Below are 20,272 nucleotides of genomic sequence, written 5' to 3'. Positions count from 1 at the left end.
TTTTCCATTGTATGCACCATAACATTGTGACCGTTTGAGATTTCCCGTATTTCAAGAGATTTACACTTGCTTCTCTAACTCTTTCTCTTGTATTATAGATTCAGGGTTCTGTGCCATAAGATCGTCAACCACAACGTCTTTACAAACCTCATCCTCTTCTTCATCCTGCTCAGCAGCATCAGTCTGGCAGCAGAGGACCCGGTCAAGAATGACTCCTTCAGAAACCAGGTAACACACACAATTAAGCATGTGTTTTAGTATAAACACAGTACAAATGGACATTTACAATTGAAATTTACATTGGCGTTCAGAACACAACAAAAAAGGAAAATATAAGATATTTCAGGAAACAGTAGCAAAGCTAAAACATCATAACATTTTCAGGTTGCTTTGTGAATTGTGGTGTCTTTCAGGATTTTATTGCACTCTCTGTTTTGTAGTTGGTGTTTTCTAACATGATCCTATGTTGCTCTGTTTTGTTTTAGTTTTGTTTCTTTTTTGTTTTAGTTTTGTTTTGGGTATCTTTTGGTTTTTTGATTTTTGATTTTTTTTTTTTTTTTTTTTACAATGCCATATTTTATTTATTTGACTTGTTTATTTATTCATCCATTTTCTTTAGTTTTGTTCTTGAAATTTCAGTTTTGCTGTCTGGAGCACACTTCCACCGTACATGCTAAGCCAGATAGGCATATTAAAGGGCAGAATGAAGACTGTGTGTCCATCATTAGCTGCCCACCGGCATTTATTCTTAACTAAGTGGATTATAGCTGACAGCAGCATTTAGAGGAACCACGGCTAATTGTGACTGACCCGTTACAGTTAATATGATTTCTTCCAGCAACTATTATTAACTTCATATTATTATCATGTTAAGCATAATGTTATGCTTTTGTGTCTTGTTAACTCTTTTGCTTTTCTAACTCAGACAAAAATACTTTCGTATTTGTAGCGGACACATAAAAATGCTTCTCTCTTTTTGCTAACCTACATTTAACCAAGAAATAAGTATTTGTATGAGACAGCAGCAGAGAGACTCTGCCTCAAGCACAAGCTCTATTTACTGATTTATTGATTTACTGTTTGTACTCATGAAGGATATATCTACAGATGTACACACTAATGGGGCACCATACTGTTCATATATTATTCATTTCGTGTTTATAGCTCTAATTGAACGGTAGTATAATGGAAAGACTAAGCACGATATGGGTATTGTTTGCTCTCTTATTTAGTTAGACACGTCAACTGGGGCCAATGAAGATTTGTTTTTATTGTATTGCCACACTTTAGTATGAGATAGTATATATTAGCCTGACCAGCTAACCTTAGACTGAAACCTTAATGAAATAAATCCTCCTGTTTCTGAGATTTTGGTTGGATTTCAAAGTGTATTTAGTGTATTTTGATTTCATTATTCTTTCATCTCAATCTCAGCGTTAATTTAGTTTGATGTGGAAGTTGGGACTATTCTACGTATAAACTTTGATCACATCCATGTTTCTTTCTCTTTATTTCATCTGTGTAAACAGTTCAATTTAAATTTAGTCCTAGATGGTGTCAGAGCTTATAATAAACAGTAACGTGTCTGTTTTCTGTTCATTCAGAAAGTCACTGCCCATGTTTAGAAATACCAGGAATTGCAGTGTGCTTGTACATTTGGTCAATGATGTCATGACAGTGGTATCTCTCAACTAAAACCAATAATGTTCCGTGTTGCATTTTTAGATCCTGGGCTACGCAGATCATGTCTTTACTGGACTCTTCACCATAGAGATCATTCTCAAGGTAGTCCTTAAGGAATGTGATGTAAACAAATTTGAGGTTATATTATCTGTATTCACGATTGTATAATTTTTTTTCTAGGACACATAAGAGACTGACTCATGTCAATGCTTCTGACAGTATATATGCTGTCTATAGTAATATAATGTAACCACGTCTCTTGCAAAAGGTCGACCTTGTTAGACCCTTCAAAGGATAAGAGGTTGCAGATAGATGTACAGATGAAAATAGTAAATTGGAAATTTTAATTATTACAAATATATTCATAAGTAAAAACATATTTTTTGATCCATTTAGACAATATTTAAAACAAAGAACTATTTGATCGAACTAGGTAAGGTAAGATGGTAAGCATCACTTTTGTCTAAAGGGTTCATCTTATATCATCTGCATGTACAGTACTAAGTGGTGTGTTTATTTGCAGATGACAGCCTATGGAGCTTTCCTCCATAAAGGTTCTTTCTGTAGAAACTATTTCAACATTCTGGACTTAGTGGTGGTCAGTGTATCCCTCATCTCCTCTGGAATACAGTGAGTGCAATGCCGTGTTTCCTGGTGCATGTTTCACAGTCTTGTGATTCACTCTATGAGCATTTTTATTAGAATTTTATGTGCAGATACTAACAGCATTAATCCAAATATCATTAAACACATGCTTGTGTTATATTTAAAGCACCAAATGATTTATCCAGATAGAGGCTACAGCATGAGCTGAAATTCACGTACACACTAGTTCTAACAGTTTGAAAAATGTTTCTGTTTGGAAACAGTCCTGTGCTTCACCCTTCTCTGTACTCTGAACAACTTCAAATCACATTACAGCAAAGCCTTCCCCTCTCTGTGATGTTTAATTGAAATGTTTTTGGCTTTTTGTGGCAAATAACTCCTTGAGCTGCTGTGATGTTTGTGATGTTTAACCCGCTATACTACGCTCTCTGTTTCTAATGCTTAATAGCCTAGACTTCTCAACGTAAGTTTATATTGGTCCATATTAATAATCCCTTTAACAAACTTTCACCTTGACCGTATAAAGCTGTCACTGTTTTGATTTGATATTTCTATGGTCTTGGAGAGTTTTGTTGAAGCCTCAACCAGAACAAGATTAAAGAAAACCAAATCTGTAATGTGTCAACAGGAAAAATATTACTGTATTAAGATGAAATACGACCGAACGTATTTCATTGGGAAAAGGATCTTATGTCTTTGATAAATGGACCTGCAGTTCTCCAATTACCTTTCATTTCCAGTTAATTGGTCCAATTAATTTCTCATATTTCTTTGTAAACAAAACTCTCCTGGGCTGTAGAAATGACACGTGAATGCTAAAACGCTGCAGTTTTTTGCCTGTTAAAGGTAGCGTGTGAGTGTGTGGGATTTTTCTTGAATGTATCACAGTTAAATTGATTGTGATGGTGTTGCTGCGTTTAATTGTGCCTGTACTTTATTAATATACTGTGGCACACTTTTCCTGTGAGGTACTTTTTAAATTTGTTTTTTTATGGATACCTGATAATTGCACATTTTAAGTAAATATATCTCCACTCATCTTTTGTCATGATGTAGTAAAACTGTTGAGAGCAAATCACATGTTGAAAAGCTGACAAAGAATAAAACATGTTTTTTTGAAAATGTAGAAAACTCTACATGTAGAAGACAAATTGCCCTTTTGATTTGTCTCTTTGAAAAGTCTTGTAGGGTGACAGCATGAAAAATGGTTAATATCACCAGACATGAAAGACCAATAGCAACTTGGCCAATATAAGAATCAATATCTTATGACCTCGTATCTATTTTTGCTTTCTTATAGATGGATAGAGTACTTCTTGTCATCAGGTGGTTGGTAAATAGTGCTCTTTGTCCCTGTCAGCCCACTCAACTGAGGCACCATTTAAAACGTTATGATTAAAATGCATTTGACTTTTGTATGGATTGTATTATACCCAGAACATATCCTCACAGCTGGTTTGACTGTGATATGTGGCTGATAACATCCCATTTCACGAGAACTACCTTTAACAAACTTTTTTTCCTTCTTCTGTAAAAAGTTGCACAAAGGATGTTTTCTCTTTTTTCTCTCTCAAAATGTTTCCCTTTAAATCACTCCTTTAACCACCTAAAACGTCACCCCCTAAAAAAACATACGTTGACATTTTGAATAGACTTGTTTTCCTCTGACTTTTTTCACACAATGAGAAAACGTTTTTGTACTCGTTCTTGTCTGAGCACTTATCTGAGCAATGGGCACATTACGTTTCCACCTTAATATTAAAGATCAGTAATGGTGACCAGGATTTTTAGCATGTGTTGACTTTGAGATGTAATAGTCACGCTCCGAGGCCTAGTTCAGATAAGAGAAGAACAGATGTTACACCTTTTTCCAATCAGTTATTGTATGATTCAGAATGTCAACGTATTAACCTGATTGTTTTTGTAAGTATGTAAAAAGCATTCTTTTTGAACCACTTCCTTTCAAGGGCCCCACTGTTTAACCGTTGGCTTGTACTGACACTCTCTTACAGCATAGAAATTCTCTGTTTGCCTGTAGATGTCTATTCGTGTCTTCATTTTGGTCTGTCTCTGTTTTATTTATGTGTATTCGTCCATGTATTGTATGTATTTGTGTGTGTGTTGTGTGTTCTACTATGTTACATATGCATCGCCACTAAAAACTGCTTTAAACCATGTTAACTCGAATTTAGAAAATGGCCCATGACGATGTACGTTTTTAGTCAGAATTTCTTTTTCTTAACATTAACAAAGGGTTTGCATATGAGTCTCATATTATACTTTTTGATAAACGTATGGATTGATGATTATTTCAGTTGCTGTTTCTATGGTTGACAGCATTAAGTCTAAATCTAAATCTCCCCATTTAAATCTGAAAGAAACTATTCAAAATAGTAAAAGTAGCACAAAGTATAATTAATGTTTTAACTACAATCAGTAAACACTTAGTCTGGACAACATCATGTAACATCTTAAGTTCTTTCTTGAATGTTTTTGGTTTTTTATCATTTGTAAGTCCTAATTTTGACAAGTTCAGTCATCCATTTTGTTCGTATCATCATTTTAATTTCCTTTCCTTTTGTGTTTTGTTGTCTCAATCTTCAGTTTGAAGTAGAAGCACAGATGCTACTAACAACAATCTATGAAGTGTATTGTTCCAAATGTTAAAGTCATCTTCTAAAGTAAGATGTGTTCAGTCAGTTTGACTGGTCAGTAGTTCATTCTCTGGTGTTTTTCAGGTCCAGTGCGATTAATGTAGTAAAGATCCTGAGAGTTCTGAGAGTGCTTAGACCACTGAGAGCCATCAACAGAGCCAAGGGACTTAAGGTACGAACACTCACATGTATAATAAAAACATGAACTCAACTCCTTTTGACAAAGAGACACACTCATACTCTCACTATTATTTTTCATGTGTTTTTCAGCATGTAGTACAGTGCGTGTTTGTGGCCATCAGAACCATCGGCAACATTGTCATCGTCACCACGTTGCTCCAGTTCATGTTCGCCTGTATTGGAGTTCAGCTCTTTAAGGTAAAAAGACACAGAAGTTGGGTCTTTTTGACAGCTCTCTGCAGGCTCTGGGAAATCTCATTAGAGATGTTTCATGTCTGTTTATCAGGGCAAGTTCTTCTACTGTACTGACAGCTCTAAACAGACTCACGCAGAGTGCAGGTAAGAAATCCCTCCTGCACACCACTTGTTATTTTTTCTCTTACTTGTGATATGAACGTTTGTGTTTGCTTTTGTATTTAAAGGGGTTCCTACATTATGTATAAGGATGGTGATGTGGGGAAGCCTGAAAGAGCTCTGAGAGTGTGGGAGAACAGTGACTTCAATTTTGACGATGTGCTGCAAGGAATGATGGCTCTGTTTGCGGTGTCCACCTTTGAGGGCTGGCCAGAGTAAGTGTACATACAAATACAATGAACACGCAGATGTGTTTTACTATGTGTTGTACACTTTTGGGCTTCTATCCTTCCATCTTTGACAACATTAAAAAAACAAAATAAAAGTCCCTCTCTTACTATCCCGATTACCCTGCTCCCAGGTTACTGTACCGAGCTATAGACTCTCACACTGAGGATGTTGGGCCGATCTACAACTACCGCGTGGTCATCTCCATCTTCTTTATCATCTATATCATCATTATTGCCTTCTTCATGATGAATATCTTTGTCGGTTTCGTCATCGTCACGTTTCAGGAGCAAGGAGAGCAAGAATATAAAAACTGTGAGCTGGACAAGAATCAGGTAGTGTTGAAGTGTTTTTAAATTCTACATGCCTTCTATAAGCCCTTTTAGCAGCACCGTAGGCACGAAGATCACTCTCCAGATTACAGTTGTTAAATGAGAGTTACTCTGCTTTTCTGGACGAATTGGAAAGTTTATTATTTTCATTCAGGATGCACAAGGGGTTGATGGAGATCATGCTTTGGGGGTGAGACATGGATAATTCTAGAGAGGATAAACATGAGTTTTAGGGCCAGAGCTATTTTAGGAGCTCAGGAAGGACAGAGACAGAGGATGAGACTAAAGCTTGAGAAGGAACTGGTCCCTGCACCCCTACTTTTTTAGTTGTGAAAAGACTGTTCGACATTACTTTAGCTTTCCAGACATGACAGTGTATGTACACAGGGACAGAAAAATGGAGTTTAGAGATTAGCAGACAAATGTGAAAGGCAAAAGCCAGTGTTTGTGCATGCTCACTTGTCTGGGTGTATCACAGCGTCAATGTGTGGAGTATGCCCTGAAGGCTCGCCCTCTACGTCGCTACATCCCCAAGAACCCTTACCAGTACAAGGTGTGGTATGTGGTCAACTCCACCTACTTTGAGTACCTGATGTTCACACTCATCCTTCTCAACACCATCTGTCTGGCCATGCAGGTGAGTTCAACATGAGCTTGCATTCATAACTAATGCAGGTGCTAAACACAGACTTGAAAAGAGGGAATATTCCACAAACAACAACAGCCCACAAAACTAGAGCTCTTTGTCGGAATTATTGACTTGTTTGTGTGTTTTTGCAGCATCATGGGCAGACCAAAAATTTCAATGATGCAATGAACATCCTCAACATGCTCTTCACTGGACTGTTCACTGTAGAGATGATCCTTAAACTGATCGCCTTCAAACCCAGGGTAGGTACAGTATATCAATGTAGACTGTAGAAACATTACAGATTTGGATATGATATCAAATCAAATGAGACAGTTTAGGCATTAAAGTGCTCTAATTACGGTGACTAATTGCTGATGTATTGTTGTGTTTTAATTTCTTCCATGATAATAGAACACGATTAGTGCACTGTATCTTGTGGTTTTTAATCCTACTGTCTCTCTGTTACCCTGCTGTTATTGCCATGTAGTTGGATGGGGTTTATTGGTCTAATCTTATACTGTAACATCCTGGTGTGTCAGCTATTCAAACAGTAACAGATGGGAACGTTTCACTTTTTCCATTTATTACAGCAGTGTGAGTCAGTAGCATAAATATAGCTTCATATAGTATTCTACTCTTACCTCTGTTGTTGCACAGCTCAGGTTGTAAAAATCTTGAGGTACGTGTAAGAACATTTACCAGTTATTGGTGGTCTTGCATTGATAAATTACACATAAAGTCTAAACTTCCGCTCACTGAGTGACTTCTTTAATATACTCAAGTGAGTAGGAGAAATATGAAGCGGAAATCAAACTGCCTGGTAAGGGTAATCTTTCTCTTTTATAGCCTTCCCTGCAGGATCCATAGCAACAGCACCAGTGTCATGGTTAGACGTGTGATTAATGCAGTATAATCCAATTCTAAGCTTTCAATTCAACTTACTTCAGGTTTTAGAAATACCATTACTTTTAGCATTTGAAGGATTTTTAAAATAAAAATGTATCCAACGATTCATGAAGACCTAATCTTTTTTTTCAGATTAACTCCAAGATCCGAATAATTTTCTATAGTATGTGTGATTTTTATTGTAATATTTTTTTTAAATTATTGATTTGACCCTTTAGTCTGAGTAGCATAATTCAAGCTCCTCCCTGTTTATTAGACACCAGTGTTCACGGTTAGAGTGAATAACTTTGAAGACTGGGGCGTGTGCATCATGCTGCACTTTATTGCATATGCAGTGATGTGTAATGCTTACCTCAAGTCGGTTGAAGGCATTTTTTCTCATAACTGAAAGGTGAGGGTGTCAAGGACTCTCCAGTAAAGTATATATAGTATTGAATATTTATGAGCTATGAACAAACAGGCAAACTTTTTTCTTTCTACGGTCTATAGTGCAGCATGAGAACCCATTCCCAAGCCTTCCTAAACAATTGTTAAGATGTTCTTTGTTTTGTATGACTTCACTTACCTTGATGAACTTAACTTTTGTCTTAAACAGTCGTGGCACAAAGCGCTTTGTAACACTTTTATTTACAGGTATCATAGACACTCCTGGGATTGCCTGCAGTATCAGTTGCTCTATAATCTATTTGATTATTTCTAACAGGTTGCAACGGAGCAATTACAGGGATGTCTTACTGTTTTTACTGTTTGTTCCTTTTAGGGGTTGTACAGCTCTGAACATTAGAGTACATTTGCAATGATTTTTTGTTTGTTTTCTTTCGTGATGCCCAATACTTACGTTTCTCCTCACTGTTTTCAAAGTCATGTGTGCCTATGGTATGTTTACTTTGTCAGATATAATCGATCCACACATAAGCATTTGGATACTAATGCAAAGCTCTCTTTCACTAATTTTTAACTCTGAAATTACATCAATATTCCTGAGACTAAAATCAACTTTAATGAAATCACAGTGCCCAAGGATGACTTGAAATATTTGCAACCTGTCATTATGTTGATGGATTATGGCAAGAGCAGTTTGTCATTCTCCTGATGATACGTTAGCTGCTACTGACACATGATGCAGCTTAAAATAGATCGGCACAATTGATCTCCTCTGAGACTGCACAATTTACAAGTAGATCTATACAAATTATTCAGATTTGTTGTGTAAATAATAATACTTTCTGTTTTTTAAAAGTTATACAGCTGTAATGCAGGTTCATTATAGTAGATGGCAACTGCACAGACCGAGAAAAAGTCAGAAACCTCATATATAACTAAACAATTATCAATCTGACTTCCCTGCTCCAGCAAACAACCTAATATACAAGGTGTACAAGAGCTAAGATGTTTCTTTGATGTTGTTTCAAAGCATTGGAGCTATCTTCATTTTCTTTAACATCATAGTGAGGTTTTGGAATTGTTTTGGAAAGACTCAGTCTGGGGCCAGTGTTTAAAACCTTGGCAATCACTTGAGCTGTGTCTGTGAAGCAGACAATAGAATGACAGCTTCATGCTAAATTACAAGGATGCAGTTCTCTGTATTTACAGTAATAATACAATAAAATTTTCCCAGCTCAAATAATACTATTCTTGCCTGAAAAAACTGGTTTGTTTTGTATAAATACTCACTGCCACAGGACTGCAGAAAAGCCCTCAATGCAAGTGGAAAGCAGTCAAACACAAACATCCTAAACAAAGGCAGAAATTCAACTGCACTTGATGAACAGATATCACAGTGGAAACTTCTTATCCTTTCATGTGTCGGCTCATCAAGTATAGCTGATTTTTTTTTAAGTTTCCTCAGTGCACTGTACAATCTCATACCACCGTAATGGGGGCTGCGAAGTGGCAGCAGATGTTGTTTTCCTTCTAACCTACCTTTCTCACCCTCCTCCTCCCCTTGCTCACCTCATCCTGTGTAGGGGTACTTTAGTGATCCCTGGAATGTGTTTGATTTCCTCATCGTAATTGGCAGCATAATAGACGTCATTCTCAGTGAAATCAACGTAAGTACGATGCCCCCTTTCGCTCTCCTTGTCTCTTCCTCTCTGTCTCTGTCTTGTGTTTCCTCTCGCTTCAATATCTTCTCTTCACTTTCCTTCCCTTTTTGGCACCTCTGTGTTGTGCTGTTGTTTCTCCTCATCTTTCTGTCTTCTTTGTCAGCTTCCTCTTTCTTCTCTATCCTCCTTCTCCTTTTCCTTCATCCTTTAATCCAAGACGGCCACTGCCACTCAGGGGGATACCCCTACCTCGCCTGTCCCCTTCCTCAAGGGTTCCTGAACAAGATTGCGCTACTGACTTGGTTTCACAAAAAGTGGAGACTACACAGGCAGGGTTTAGCTTTGAAGGGTTTCTATGTTGCATCCTTCTTTCTTGCTCTTTACAGTATCTGAAATGTTGTTGGATTCTTGATTTATTTCATTTTATTTAATTTTGTGGCCGCACTGTGACATAGATTCAATCCCCTAACTAACTGAACTAACTTACTGACCAATCACAAACAGCCTTACACAGCTTTTTAACTCCAGCAATGGGCACTTTTTTGTTGTTGTTGTGATTTTGTTGCAATTTGTTCTTTACTGTTGTTATTGTTGACATTTCCTCTCATGGACAAGCATGACCGGTCGCTGCTGCTCCTCCTCTGCTGTCCATCTCTTTTAGACTGCCCCTTCCTTTCTTTTTTTGCCATTTAATTTTGTTGATTATTTCCCTCTTTCCTCCTACTAAAAACTCCAGTGCTCATGTATGTAATGTTTTTATCTTATTTTTCTCCTCTCTCCTTTTATTTCTGTTGTTTCCATTGTTTAAATGTCTTATGTTCTGTCCTTTTCTTTTTTTTCTGTTGTTTTTCTTTTCTTTCCATCCCTACGCAGCATTATTTTGTTGATGCATGGAACACATTTGATGCCTTGATAGTTGTGGGTAGCATTGTTGACATAGCGATCACTGAGGTTAACGTAAGTAGTCCAACTCCCTCCCTCCCTCCCTCCCTTCCTGCCTGTCTGATTTGCCATTCCCACACACACAAACAGACCGAGCGTTGATACCCATCTCGCATGCTTTCAAATGATTGATAAGACAACCAGATGTAGCACGATCAAACCAGAAAACAGTTCCCTCTGAAAGTTTTGTGTAATTTCACATGTGTAAGATAGTTTCCCTCCCAACAATTGAGTAACTTCTGTCATGGAGAGTTGCCATAACTTGTTATTTTTTCAATTATTATGACAACAGAGATTTCAATATAACTTATTCCTCAAACAATTGTTTCCCAATATTCGCCCTTTCTCATGTCTGCACTTTCTTTCTCAGTTTTCACACAACACCATAAATCAAACCTTTTTTACTTATACTGTTTATTTGAATGTCTAGATATTTGAAGCTGCTTCAGATAGGTATACATGCCTCGGTCTGCTGAGCATCAGTAGCATCAGAAACTACTGCATTTGTCAATAGAACCTATTGCATCTACTCAGCACCTGGTTTGGTTACACATTATTTGATCTTTCATCAGTGTCGCAGGGAATACAAAACGTTCCTCTGGCATGATGGACACTGTATAGCATGGCAGATACAAAGGTGGTATATCCAGGCCCTTTTACTATAACAAACGTTTTCTGAAAAGATCAACACATATGTTAATGGGTGATTTTCTGGTGCAGATTCAAATTTTTGAACAATAGTGTTTAAACCCAAGGGTCAAAAACACTCAGGAAAACTTTTAAGTTCCAATAAGAATAATACAAGATGCTTTTATCACAATGTGCATACATTGGGAACAATTGGATGCATAAATGGATTTACTCAGTACCCGTGAAATTTATGTAAATATATGTATGAATTCATTTAATATCGACATGGACGCCCTGTGGTCAGCTGTGGGCCTGAATAAGAATGAATATCCCAAACACAAGTCAAATGTTGAGTGTCTTTTGTATTTACACTTTGGGGACAATTGGTTGTTTTATTCATGTGGCATTGAAAGTGCTCTTTGGCATGGGAATAGTTTGAGAACCAGGCAAAATGACGAGGTGTCATGGATAGAAGTCCGGTTCATGAGGCCTTAGAGAAATATAATTTTTGTACTTTGACCAGACTACTCAAATTGATGCACGTTATAGCAGTCTGTCTGCTGTCTGTGAATGAAATTTTAGTTTTTCTAGTGAAGACTATAATTATCTTCTGTTTGATGGATTGGCTCCTTTCTTAAAAACATTGGCCCTCATTTATCAAACTTGCGTAAGACGGAAAACATGCGTAGGTCGTGTGTACGTTCTTTTCTGCGCAAAGGTTGGCATTTATCAAATCCATCGTGAGCGCAGGAAAGATGAAATCGCCACGACAGGTCTGAAGCCGTGTAGCCTACGCACTTTTCCATTTTGACTTGCGGTGACTGCAATAGCATACATAAACAGCAGCGTCACTAGTGCGTGCCTCATGAGTCGCAACAAATCCCTAGGTTAAAATTACAGACTTATCACTTCAAAGAAGGCCCATGTTTTATTTGACTTCAACATAAATATAAACATAAACGCAAATTAAATAAATAAAAAAATTAAACAAGTACAACTCCGTAATTGGAAGAGTGATGGCTCATTATTCAACCGCCTATTTAAGAGGTGATTCTAGCGGCGCGGTAATGGCGAAACGATGGCAGATCTGGCTTTGTTAGAGGACCTGAACGCGCGCATCAGGCGCGAGAGAGTGTTCCGGGACCGGCAGGATTTCTTTCGGAAAAATGATGAGTGGCTTATGAGCCGTACAGGAGAGGCGCTTTAACACTGCGCATAGTACGCTTGCCACTGTGGAAAGGTGTACAGGGCTCCTAAAGGGCAGGTGGATTTGTCTCTCGGCTGCGGGGGGAACCCTTCTATATACGCCCGATAAGGTATGCAATATTATTATTGCATGCAGAGTGCCATTTCCAGATGTACATCCAGAGGACCCCGCACCCAGAGATCCCTACCACCAGCCTGCACAGCCAAGAGCGCTCAGGAGGAGAGAGGAACTTATTCAGCGATTCTGACTTTTGGTAAGCATTCTCTTATTCAAGGAAAAAAGACGTAGCTCCGATCAGGCCAGCCACCCTCTCCTCCAAGGCACTCAAATCCAAACCTGGATCGGATCACCACCCCCTACCCCCCCCCCCCCCCCCCGTTTGTGACATGCTGCATCGGAGAGCTCTGCGACCTTCTTTGGTGGCAAATTTCATATCGGACCACTTCTTCCTGATCTTATTGGAGAAAAAGTAAAACATCGTTCAATTTTAGATTTCATTTAATCTGGAGTTTATCACATTTTATTGACCATCACAGTAGGGGAAAATACATACGTCGTCCGGTCTGCGACTTACATCGCCAACGCTGTTGACAGCCGTCCCAGCTGTCAACAGCGTTGACAGCGTTTCTTTGCCGCCTTTCGTCTATCCATGTCGCAAATTCTAGAGGTGCGGCCTTTTGTAGAAGGCGTGGTTAGGATCATTACGATGGATTTCAGCCGCCGGATTTATCAACAGCCGCTCGGTCTTACGATGGGATTGGTGTGGTACGCATGTTCTGTAAATCTCACTTGAGCCTCTGCGTACGACGAGTTCTCCGCTCATATCAACGATGCTTTCTACGACGGCTTGATAAATGAGGGCCATTGTCTCTCTAGTAGCAAACAATCAATGAAAAGTCCTTAAGGGATTCACTGTAACTAAAGTGATTGCTTGACAGCTTTTTTCATTTTGATCCTGATACTTTTTATATATGACAGCTTAATGGCACACATCACTTATTGGTAGAAATCAAAACACCTTGGTTAAGGTTAAAAAGCACCATCATCAAGGAAATTACATTTTCCTTTAAAAATTTTCAAATAAAAGTAAACATTTTATTGCAGACTGGCTGGGGATGCATACATGATGCTTGATGAAAATCTTCCCAAACTCTCACGCTGTTTTTAGAACATGAGGAGTAGTAGAGGAAAATGTGACATATTCCCCTATGGTGGAATGCAGTATGTTTCACCTCAGTCAACACTGGTCAGGCATACAAATAAGGCTGATGTATCCCAGGGGGTGTTTGAGCTTGGCACTTGTTCTCACGCCTTTAGAAAGGGAATCCATTTGTGCCCATGAGAGGCTGACAAAGCTTCTTCTAAAAGACATTGGGTCATTTCTAAACTGTACCCAGATATTAAATGTTTTATTCAGTTTTTCTAAGCACTTATTACAGAAATAATGTTGCCACGGAACGATGTAAACTGTCATTTAGGGCGTTGTTTGTCAGCTTTAAACGGAACTGGGTTTGTTTGCTCGGATAGTCCACTTTGTTAGGGCAGGTGTGAAAGCTCATCCGAACTCTGGAACAGACAAGCGAACCCTGATCCGCCTTAAAACGTGGGTCTCAGTTTGCTTGCAGGTGAACCCTGGTGCGGTTCGGTTACAGTGGAAAATGAAAACGGACTATTCAATAGCTCGCTGCCTCACCTGCTTCTCATACTGGCAGCCTCTTCTGAAAAAGCAATTAGGTTTGGACACCAATGTAAAAACAGAAATCCCAATCCTGCACACATTTGGTGTTGCTCCATTGTTTGTCTTTGTCCTGGCCAATCAATGAGCCAGGTTTTCTTCTTCCTCATACTTTTTCCCTTCCTGGTCACCGCCCCAAACGAGCAGCTGTTGTAACTGTGTGACCTTGTCCAGGCAGTTTGTCCAGGCAGTTTGGTCAGGGTGAAAGTGAACCAAACCAAATGAAGGTGTGATATTTTTCGGCATTCCCCGCCCAATCAAACCAAATCCCCCCTCCCATTCTGGTGTGAAAGCGCTCTTTTGTCATGCCTCTCTTGGCAAATTAAACAAATGAATAAATGAAAATAAGAAAAAACATGTATGAATGTATCCATAAACAGTTAAAATTGCCGATGATTGATTAGCCCCCTTTATAATGAGGCTCTTTGGGCCAGTGATATACACCTTTGTCATCTATACGATTCACCGATGTTGCACTGCACACTTTTGAGTTTGCTTTTGATTTGATTGATTTGGTCAATTCAGAGATTGATTGATTTAGTTAATTGAATGATTCCTTATTTTACCTTTATCACCTCTAACCTAAAGGCATGCCCAAAGTCCTTTTTTCCTCTTCTTTTTCTCCTCTTGTAGTTTTTAATGATTTGGGTGATGAGATTCCTAAGCTACCTTTTTCTTTTTCTTGTTTTTTTTTAAATTCTTTTTTGTTCTTTTTTAAGAAACCCTCCGCACTTCAATCCCGAAAGAACTCTTGACTGTTTTTATACTGGGACCCTGTGATGTAGACATTTTAGATTTTAGCCTATCATTGCATTTCATTTGTCATACAGGTCCAGATAAATGTTTGTAACTGCTAAGCAATAGAATTAAGAGCAGATTGTGCACACCCTCTCGTTTATTGATTTTTGTGCAATGAAGTGCAATGACAAGCTAGCTTTTAAAATGTTATGACTCACTCTTCAGTAAACGTTAAATGGCCGACATATCCCACCTGAATGCACCCACTTTACTGCTCTGATGGGTGCATGTTGACTGAAAAAAAGCTGAATAATCTTTTTGTGGTTACAGAAAGGGAAATTCTGGGTCTCCATTTGTCCCAGCAACTTGCGGGTGCTTCTTAAACCTTGTATGGTTTCTTTTACATTTTAGTTTGGTTTGAGTAGATCTAGTGTGAACAGATTGGTAGTGGTTTGCTCTGAGCGGTGTCTTGCAGAGGATGCCAGTATGGATTGCATCTATTTCTCTTCCTCTGTTTGGAATGCCTCCTCCTCTTCTCCTCTTCTCCTCTTCTCCTTCTTTTTCTGGACTTTTTCAGTTTGCTTTACTCTTCTTTTATGGATGTTTATCTCTCTCTTTCTCTGTCTCTTTTCTCGTTGGTTTGCGGTGCTGCTTGCTCACCTGAAATGCAAGCTGGGTAACACGGATCTCTCATGCTTTTCATTTACCCTTAGACGACCAACAACTACCCTCTATATATTCTTATATAGTCTTTCATAGTTTTGTGGTTTAAATTGTTGCATATTAGAAATGTTGTAGTTTTTACCATTTCACAGTAAACAACTTACAACATACAGATCAAAAATGAGTAAAACAAAGGTCCTGAAATATAGGGCATGAATGTTGTCATGACGCTCCTGTTACCCATCAAACTGACTGAACTGTTCAAATTTTTGCTTGAAAAAATGGCGTGCAATGTGAGAGAACAGCTCAATGAGCGGCAAAATAGTGTCTCACATCTGCACTTTGGTTCAGCCTGAAAGGACTACTGTATATTTGATTGAATAGTTTTTCCTTTTTTTTTTGTTTTTGTTAAAATTACACCTCATGTTTAAATCCTCCAGGGACACATTTTAATTGTAGTCTCTGTCACTGGTGTTTTTGTCACTTTTTGATACAGACCATATTGATAAAATAATTGACTTTAAAATTATACAGTGTTGCACACATATTTGGATTTTAGTTCAAATTAAACAAATTCAGAGCAAAATCATGCTTATATTGAACCAGTTGAATCTTAATCATCACATTCAGTCAGACACACATTCACGTATCTTAAAGTTGCTACATGGACCACGCACACTGTAATTCAGGGAATCCTTGCACATCCTTCCTTCCCCGTATCCACCACTCTTCCCTCCTTCCCTTCCTTCCCTTCCTTCCTTCCTGTCTTCCAACTTTCCTTCCCTTCACCATTATGAACAGTTTTACTTATCAGTACATACAGTACACGTCCCTTCACATGCCTACAAACACACCATATTGTCCATTCAGGCTCTCTTGTCACATAACGTTGTTTTTTTAGTTTTCTGGTTGCTGACTATTTAGTAAAAAATTGTAGTTTAGATGTTTTGTACCAGCATGATCAGGTATGCATATGGCCCTGTTAAAATCCCTTTAAATGCATTATTCCTTCCCTCTTTGCTTCTATTTTTCATTTACCTCCTTCTTTTTTCAATGTTTCTTATCCTTCATTCCCTCTTTTGCATTCCCTTTTCTACCCTTATTCCCCATTTTTTTTTCTGTCCTTCAAAGTTAATCTAAACTGCTCATGCTCTTTTTCACTCCAGGAGAAGACAGGGAGCAATAATGCATTTACTATGTGGTAAGGTATTTCAACAAGGCCAATGCAGAGTGAGCACCTCCTAAATCATAGATTGAATTTCCAGTTCATCTATCGCTCAGCATTTTATAGGACTGCAATGCCAGTGATGACCAGTGGGTGCCTTCTTACAGAAGATGGTTTATGTGCTTCTTTCGTAAACATATGTTGGCTCCAGTTTCTAAAAGCATCTTTTTTTATTGTTTTTATAAACAATACTCTGTCAGGCTTATATCCTATTGTGGTGTTCTGACGCTACTTTGACCTGAAAATAGATGTAAAGGTATGGCCACAACTGTTGACACAAGAACAACTTAAACAAAACTGTACTTATTTTGTTTAAGAGGGTTCAGGTCATTCCTATTACACTTTGAATTGAACTGTTCTCAGGTCAAGAATCCCTTGAGTAATATAAGATGCATTTGATAAACGGAGCCTGTGTCTATGTATCATAGTTTCAACTGGCAGAAAAAAAACCAGATAGCTGCAGAGGCGCCCCATTATTTACGAAGACCCATGTGCTCTCTTAAAATTCACCCACAAAGACACAGACAGTTCTTTCCATCACTCAGTATTTTGAACTTCAAGGTGTTGGACAGATATTTACCACACGGGTTCAACATATATTAGTCTTCCATCACCTTAAGGTGGCCCTCACAGAGGATGGGGGGCAATAACATCACACACATCAGCCTGAACTTTCACGCACAAACGCACATGCTATACCTGCATAGTGACTCAAACACACACAAAAAGGCGCTACTCTGGTGCTGATCTTTGTTGCCTTTCCTTAAAGCCAGCTGACTCCTCCTCGTCCTCGTCCTCGTCCTCCTCCTCTTCGTCCTCCTCTTCCTCCTCTTCCTCCTCTCACCCCCCTGTGGTAAGGCCAATGGTACGCCTCGACGGTAACCTCGTCCGCCTCCCTACCTCCTCCAACATCCTTCCATCCCTCCATCCTTTCATCCCTCCTTCTGCTATGCCATCCACGGTATGATCCGAAACTTTTGGCTTTTCATTCAACTTGTCATCCTGCTGTGATCTTCTGCAGCATGCCCAGAGTTACATTTATGTTGCTGTCTTTTGTACATTTACATGTTTATAATGTACAGAAACTCTATATATATGTATATAAGTGTGTGTCTGTATAGTGAGTGACACTGCACTTTGTAGGCAGAGTATGTAAATTAGTACTTTCTTTTAGCATCTATTGTTGTTGCCATGGCGCCCGCTGCCCCCCAACCCCCCATGGCTTGCCCCCTTTCCTTACAGATGTGATATCTTTCGTGCTTTGACATTGGTACAAGCTATCACGCCAACTCTCGTTTCTTTCATTCCACTGGCCGCCTTCTTTCTGTCCTTCTTTCTTTCTTTCTTTCTTTCTTTCTTTCTTTCTTTCTTTCTTTCTTTCTTTCTTTCTTTCTTTCGTTCTTTCTTTCTTTTGTTTTTCTTTCTTTTTATCTATCTGTCCATGTGTCTGTTATAAATCGGTGTATTTAATGTCTGATCATTTCAAACAACTCCTCATCTTCAGCCTGTCTCTCTCGCTTTCTTCCTCTCCCCGTTAAACTATCTGTCACTCTACTCCTGCTCACTGCACCCACTCTCTTACTGGTACAGTGGTGCCCACTGTGGTCGAGTTGTGGTATTTCTTGCAGTACAGAACTGTACTCCATTCCTCAGAAGGACATGCCATTTTTAGCATATCTGCCAGTGGAGTTTGGGACAACTCATGTCTGTTATTTAAGGAAAAAGTATGAACTCTACCATTTGAAAGAACCTTTTTTTTCTTACCATCTCATCATTATAGAATATTAGAATTGTTTTTGGGACTTTTCCCAACCTGGAGTTGTTTTAGATATCATTTAGATCAGTGTTGTATTTAAATGTATGATATCTGTTATCCCAAACTGCATTAAGATGTGTGGAGAATGACACGTTCTCTGTAAGAGCACACTGTGTGTTCTTTGTGGGATAATCTTAAAGAATTGATGGCTTCTTGGAAAAACACAAATGGCTGAACAGACTCAGAGGTCAGGCAGGCTAATAATGTATTTCTTCAGTCACATGTAATTATTACAGTGAAAAGATATTTAAGGTAGTTCAGATCTGGGTACTTTGCTGAAATGATAGTATTAAAAGTGTTTATTCTGTGTCCATTGTGAGGAACTTTGTAGATAGATTTTTATTGTTTGATGCTCTTTACTGGATATACAGTAAATGCCACTTTTGATATGAATTTTGAATATTATTCCAAGCTGCTGCTTTTCTGCTGTATTAACAACATCGTGTTGTACACAACTGATGTTTTCTTTGTTATTTCACCTTTTTCTGTCGCTGAGAGTAAGTAGGAGGAGCATAAATAAGTAAATCTGTATTAGTATAGCACTCAGCTGAATATTTCATTGTGAAGTTACTCCCTGTCTGTGACTGCTGGCAATAGGAAGTTAGAAGGCAGTGTTCCCTCAGCCTAGCACTTAAGAGCTTTGCAATTTGCAAATGTATTTTTGGTGTAAAGCAGAAGTTTTAAATCGGTTATTGCTTAAAGGCAAATTATTGCACAATATTGATTTGTCTGGAATTAAAAAGACTGCTTCAGTTTTTGAAATATTATCAGATGAGAATCATGAAGATTAGCTAACCGCAGAGGGCTGTGATTTTAAGGACCATAATGTCGTTAAAGACAAAACAGTAAAAGGCCTTTAATGTTGCATTTGTGGAGTTAAACTGAGATATTTGTATGGTTCAATGAGTAAGGTGTAAAAAGGAAGCTGGTGGATAGGTTGCTGAATTTATTGTTGCCAAGTTTTTTTCCATGAAGTCACAAAAATGAGCATGACTGCCCGATTCTCTCCCAGATCTCTTTTATCAGTTGATTTTGATGGGATTTTGTAGGACGCTGATTTTCCATTTATTAACTCAGTATGTGTGTGTGTGTGTGTATGTGTGTGTGTTGGTGTGCGTGGGTATGTTTGTGTGTGCGCATGTGTGTTCTGCATATTCATATCCATATCTATATATGAATGGGAATATGCATACAAATTACTTGCACATCTTATTTCTGCATATGTCTTTTCGTGCATATGCATGTGTGTATGGTCATCATCTGTACCTGTGTGTGCGTGTGTGTGCTCTGTGTGTATGCTTCCCTCCCTTACCTGTTTGCATGTGTTCCCATGCGTCCTGTGTTTTTTTTTTTCAAAAAAAAAAAAAACACCAAACCCCACCAAAAGGGACTGCAGAACTCTGAAGAGAACGCCAGGATCTCCATCACCTTCTTCCGGCTGTTCCGCGTGATGAGGCTGGTGAAGCTGCTGTCTCGCGGGGAAGGGATTCGGACCCTGCTGTGGACCTTCATCAAATCCTTCCAAGTGAGGGGAGAACCGGACACTACATGCTAGAGTAGAGGGGTTGGGTTTACACTGGACAGAAGTGGCAAAGCAAAAGTGCAGATTTAGCTCTAAAATTACCGAGATTTCTTTCTCCTTAGAAGCCATAGTTCTATTTTTTTTAAAAGACGATCTGACTTGGATTTGAAAAATA

At 38.6% G+C, this 20,272-nt stretch overlaps 1 protein-coding gene across 24 annotated transcripts in view; it reads left to right on the top strand.

The window, feature by feature from the left end:
• cacna1c (calcium channel, voltage-dependent, L type, alpha 1C subunit) overlaps positions 1 to 20,272 on the top strand; it is a 202,583-nt gene that overhangs the window by 160,579 nt on the left and 21,732 nt on the right. For 4 of the 24 annotated variants that reach the window (XM_075471761.1, XM_075471762.1, XM_075471760.1 and 1 more), the window contains 15 exons: positions 99 to 228; positions 1,726 to 1,785; positions 2,207 to 2,313; positions 3,590 to 3,622; positions 5,028 to 5,115; positions 5,214 to 5,321; positions 5,410 to 5,462; positions 5,546 to 5,692; positions 5,839 to 6,040; positions 6,516 to 6,674; positions 6,818 to 6,928; positions 9,542 to 9,625; positions 10,493 to 10,576; positions 17,529 to 17,720; positions 19,963 to 20,100. In XM_075471761.1, coding sequence (XP_075327876.1) covers positions 99 to 228; positions 1,726 to 1,785; positions 2,207 to 2,313; positions 3,590 to 3,622; positions 5,028 to 5,115; positions 5,214 to 5,321; positions 5,410 to 5,462; positions 5,546 to 5,692; positions 5,839 to 6,040; positions 6,516 to 6,674; positions 6,818 to 6,928; positions 9,542 to 9,625; positions 10,493 to 10,576; positions 17,529 to 17,720; positions 19,963 to 20,100 — 1,696 coding nt within the window. The remainder of the gene's footprint in view (positions 1 to 98; positions 229 to 1,725; positions 1,786 to 2,206; positions 2,314 to 3,589; positions 3,623 to 5,027; positions 5,116 to 5,213; positions 5,322 to 5,409; positions 5,463 to 5,545; positions 5,693 to 5,838; positions 6,041 to 6,515; positions 6,675 to 6,817; positions 6,929 to 9,541; positions 9,626 to 10,492; positions 10,577 to 17,528; positions 17,721 to 19,962; positions 20,101 to 20,272) is intronic. The other 20 variants (XM_075471772.1, XM_075471769.1, XM_075471785.1 and 17 more) reach the window with 17 other exon arrangements.

The sequence above is a fragment of the Odontesthes bonariensis genome, chromosome 8 (assembly GCF_027942865.1).
Source record: "Odontesthes bonariensis isolate fOdoBon6 chromosome 8, fOdoBon6.hap1, whole genome shotgun sequence".
Taxonomy (NCBI): domain Eukaryota; kingdom Metazoa; phylum Chordata; class Actinopteri; order Atheriniformes; family Atherinopsidae; genus Odontesthes; species Odontesthes bonariensis.
This window is presented reverse-complemented; position numbering and strand designations above follow the sequence as displayed.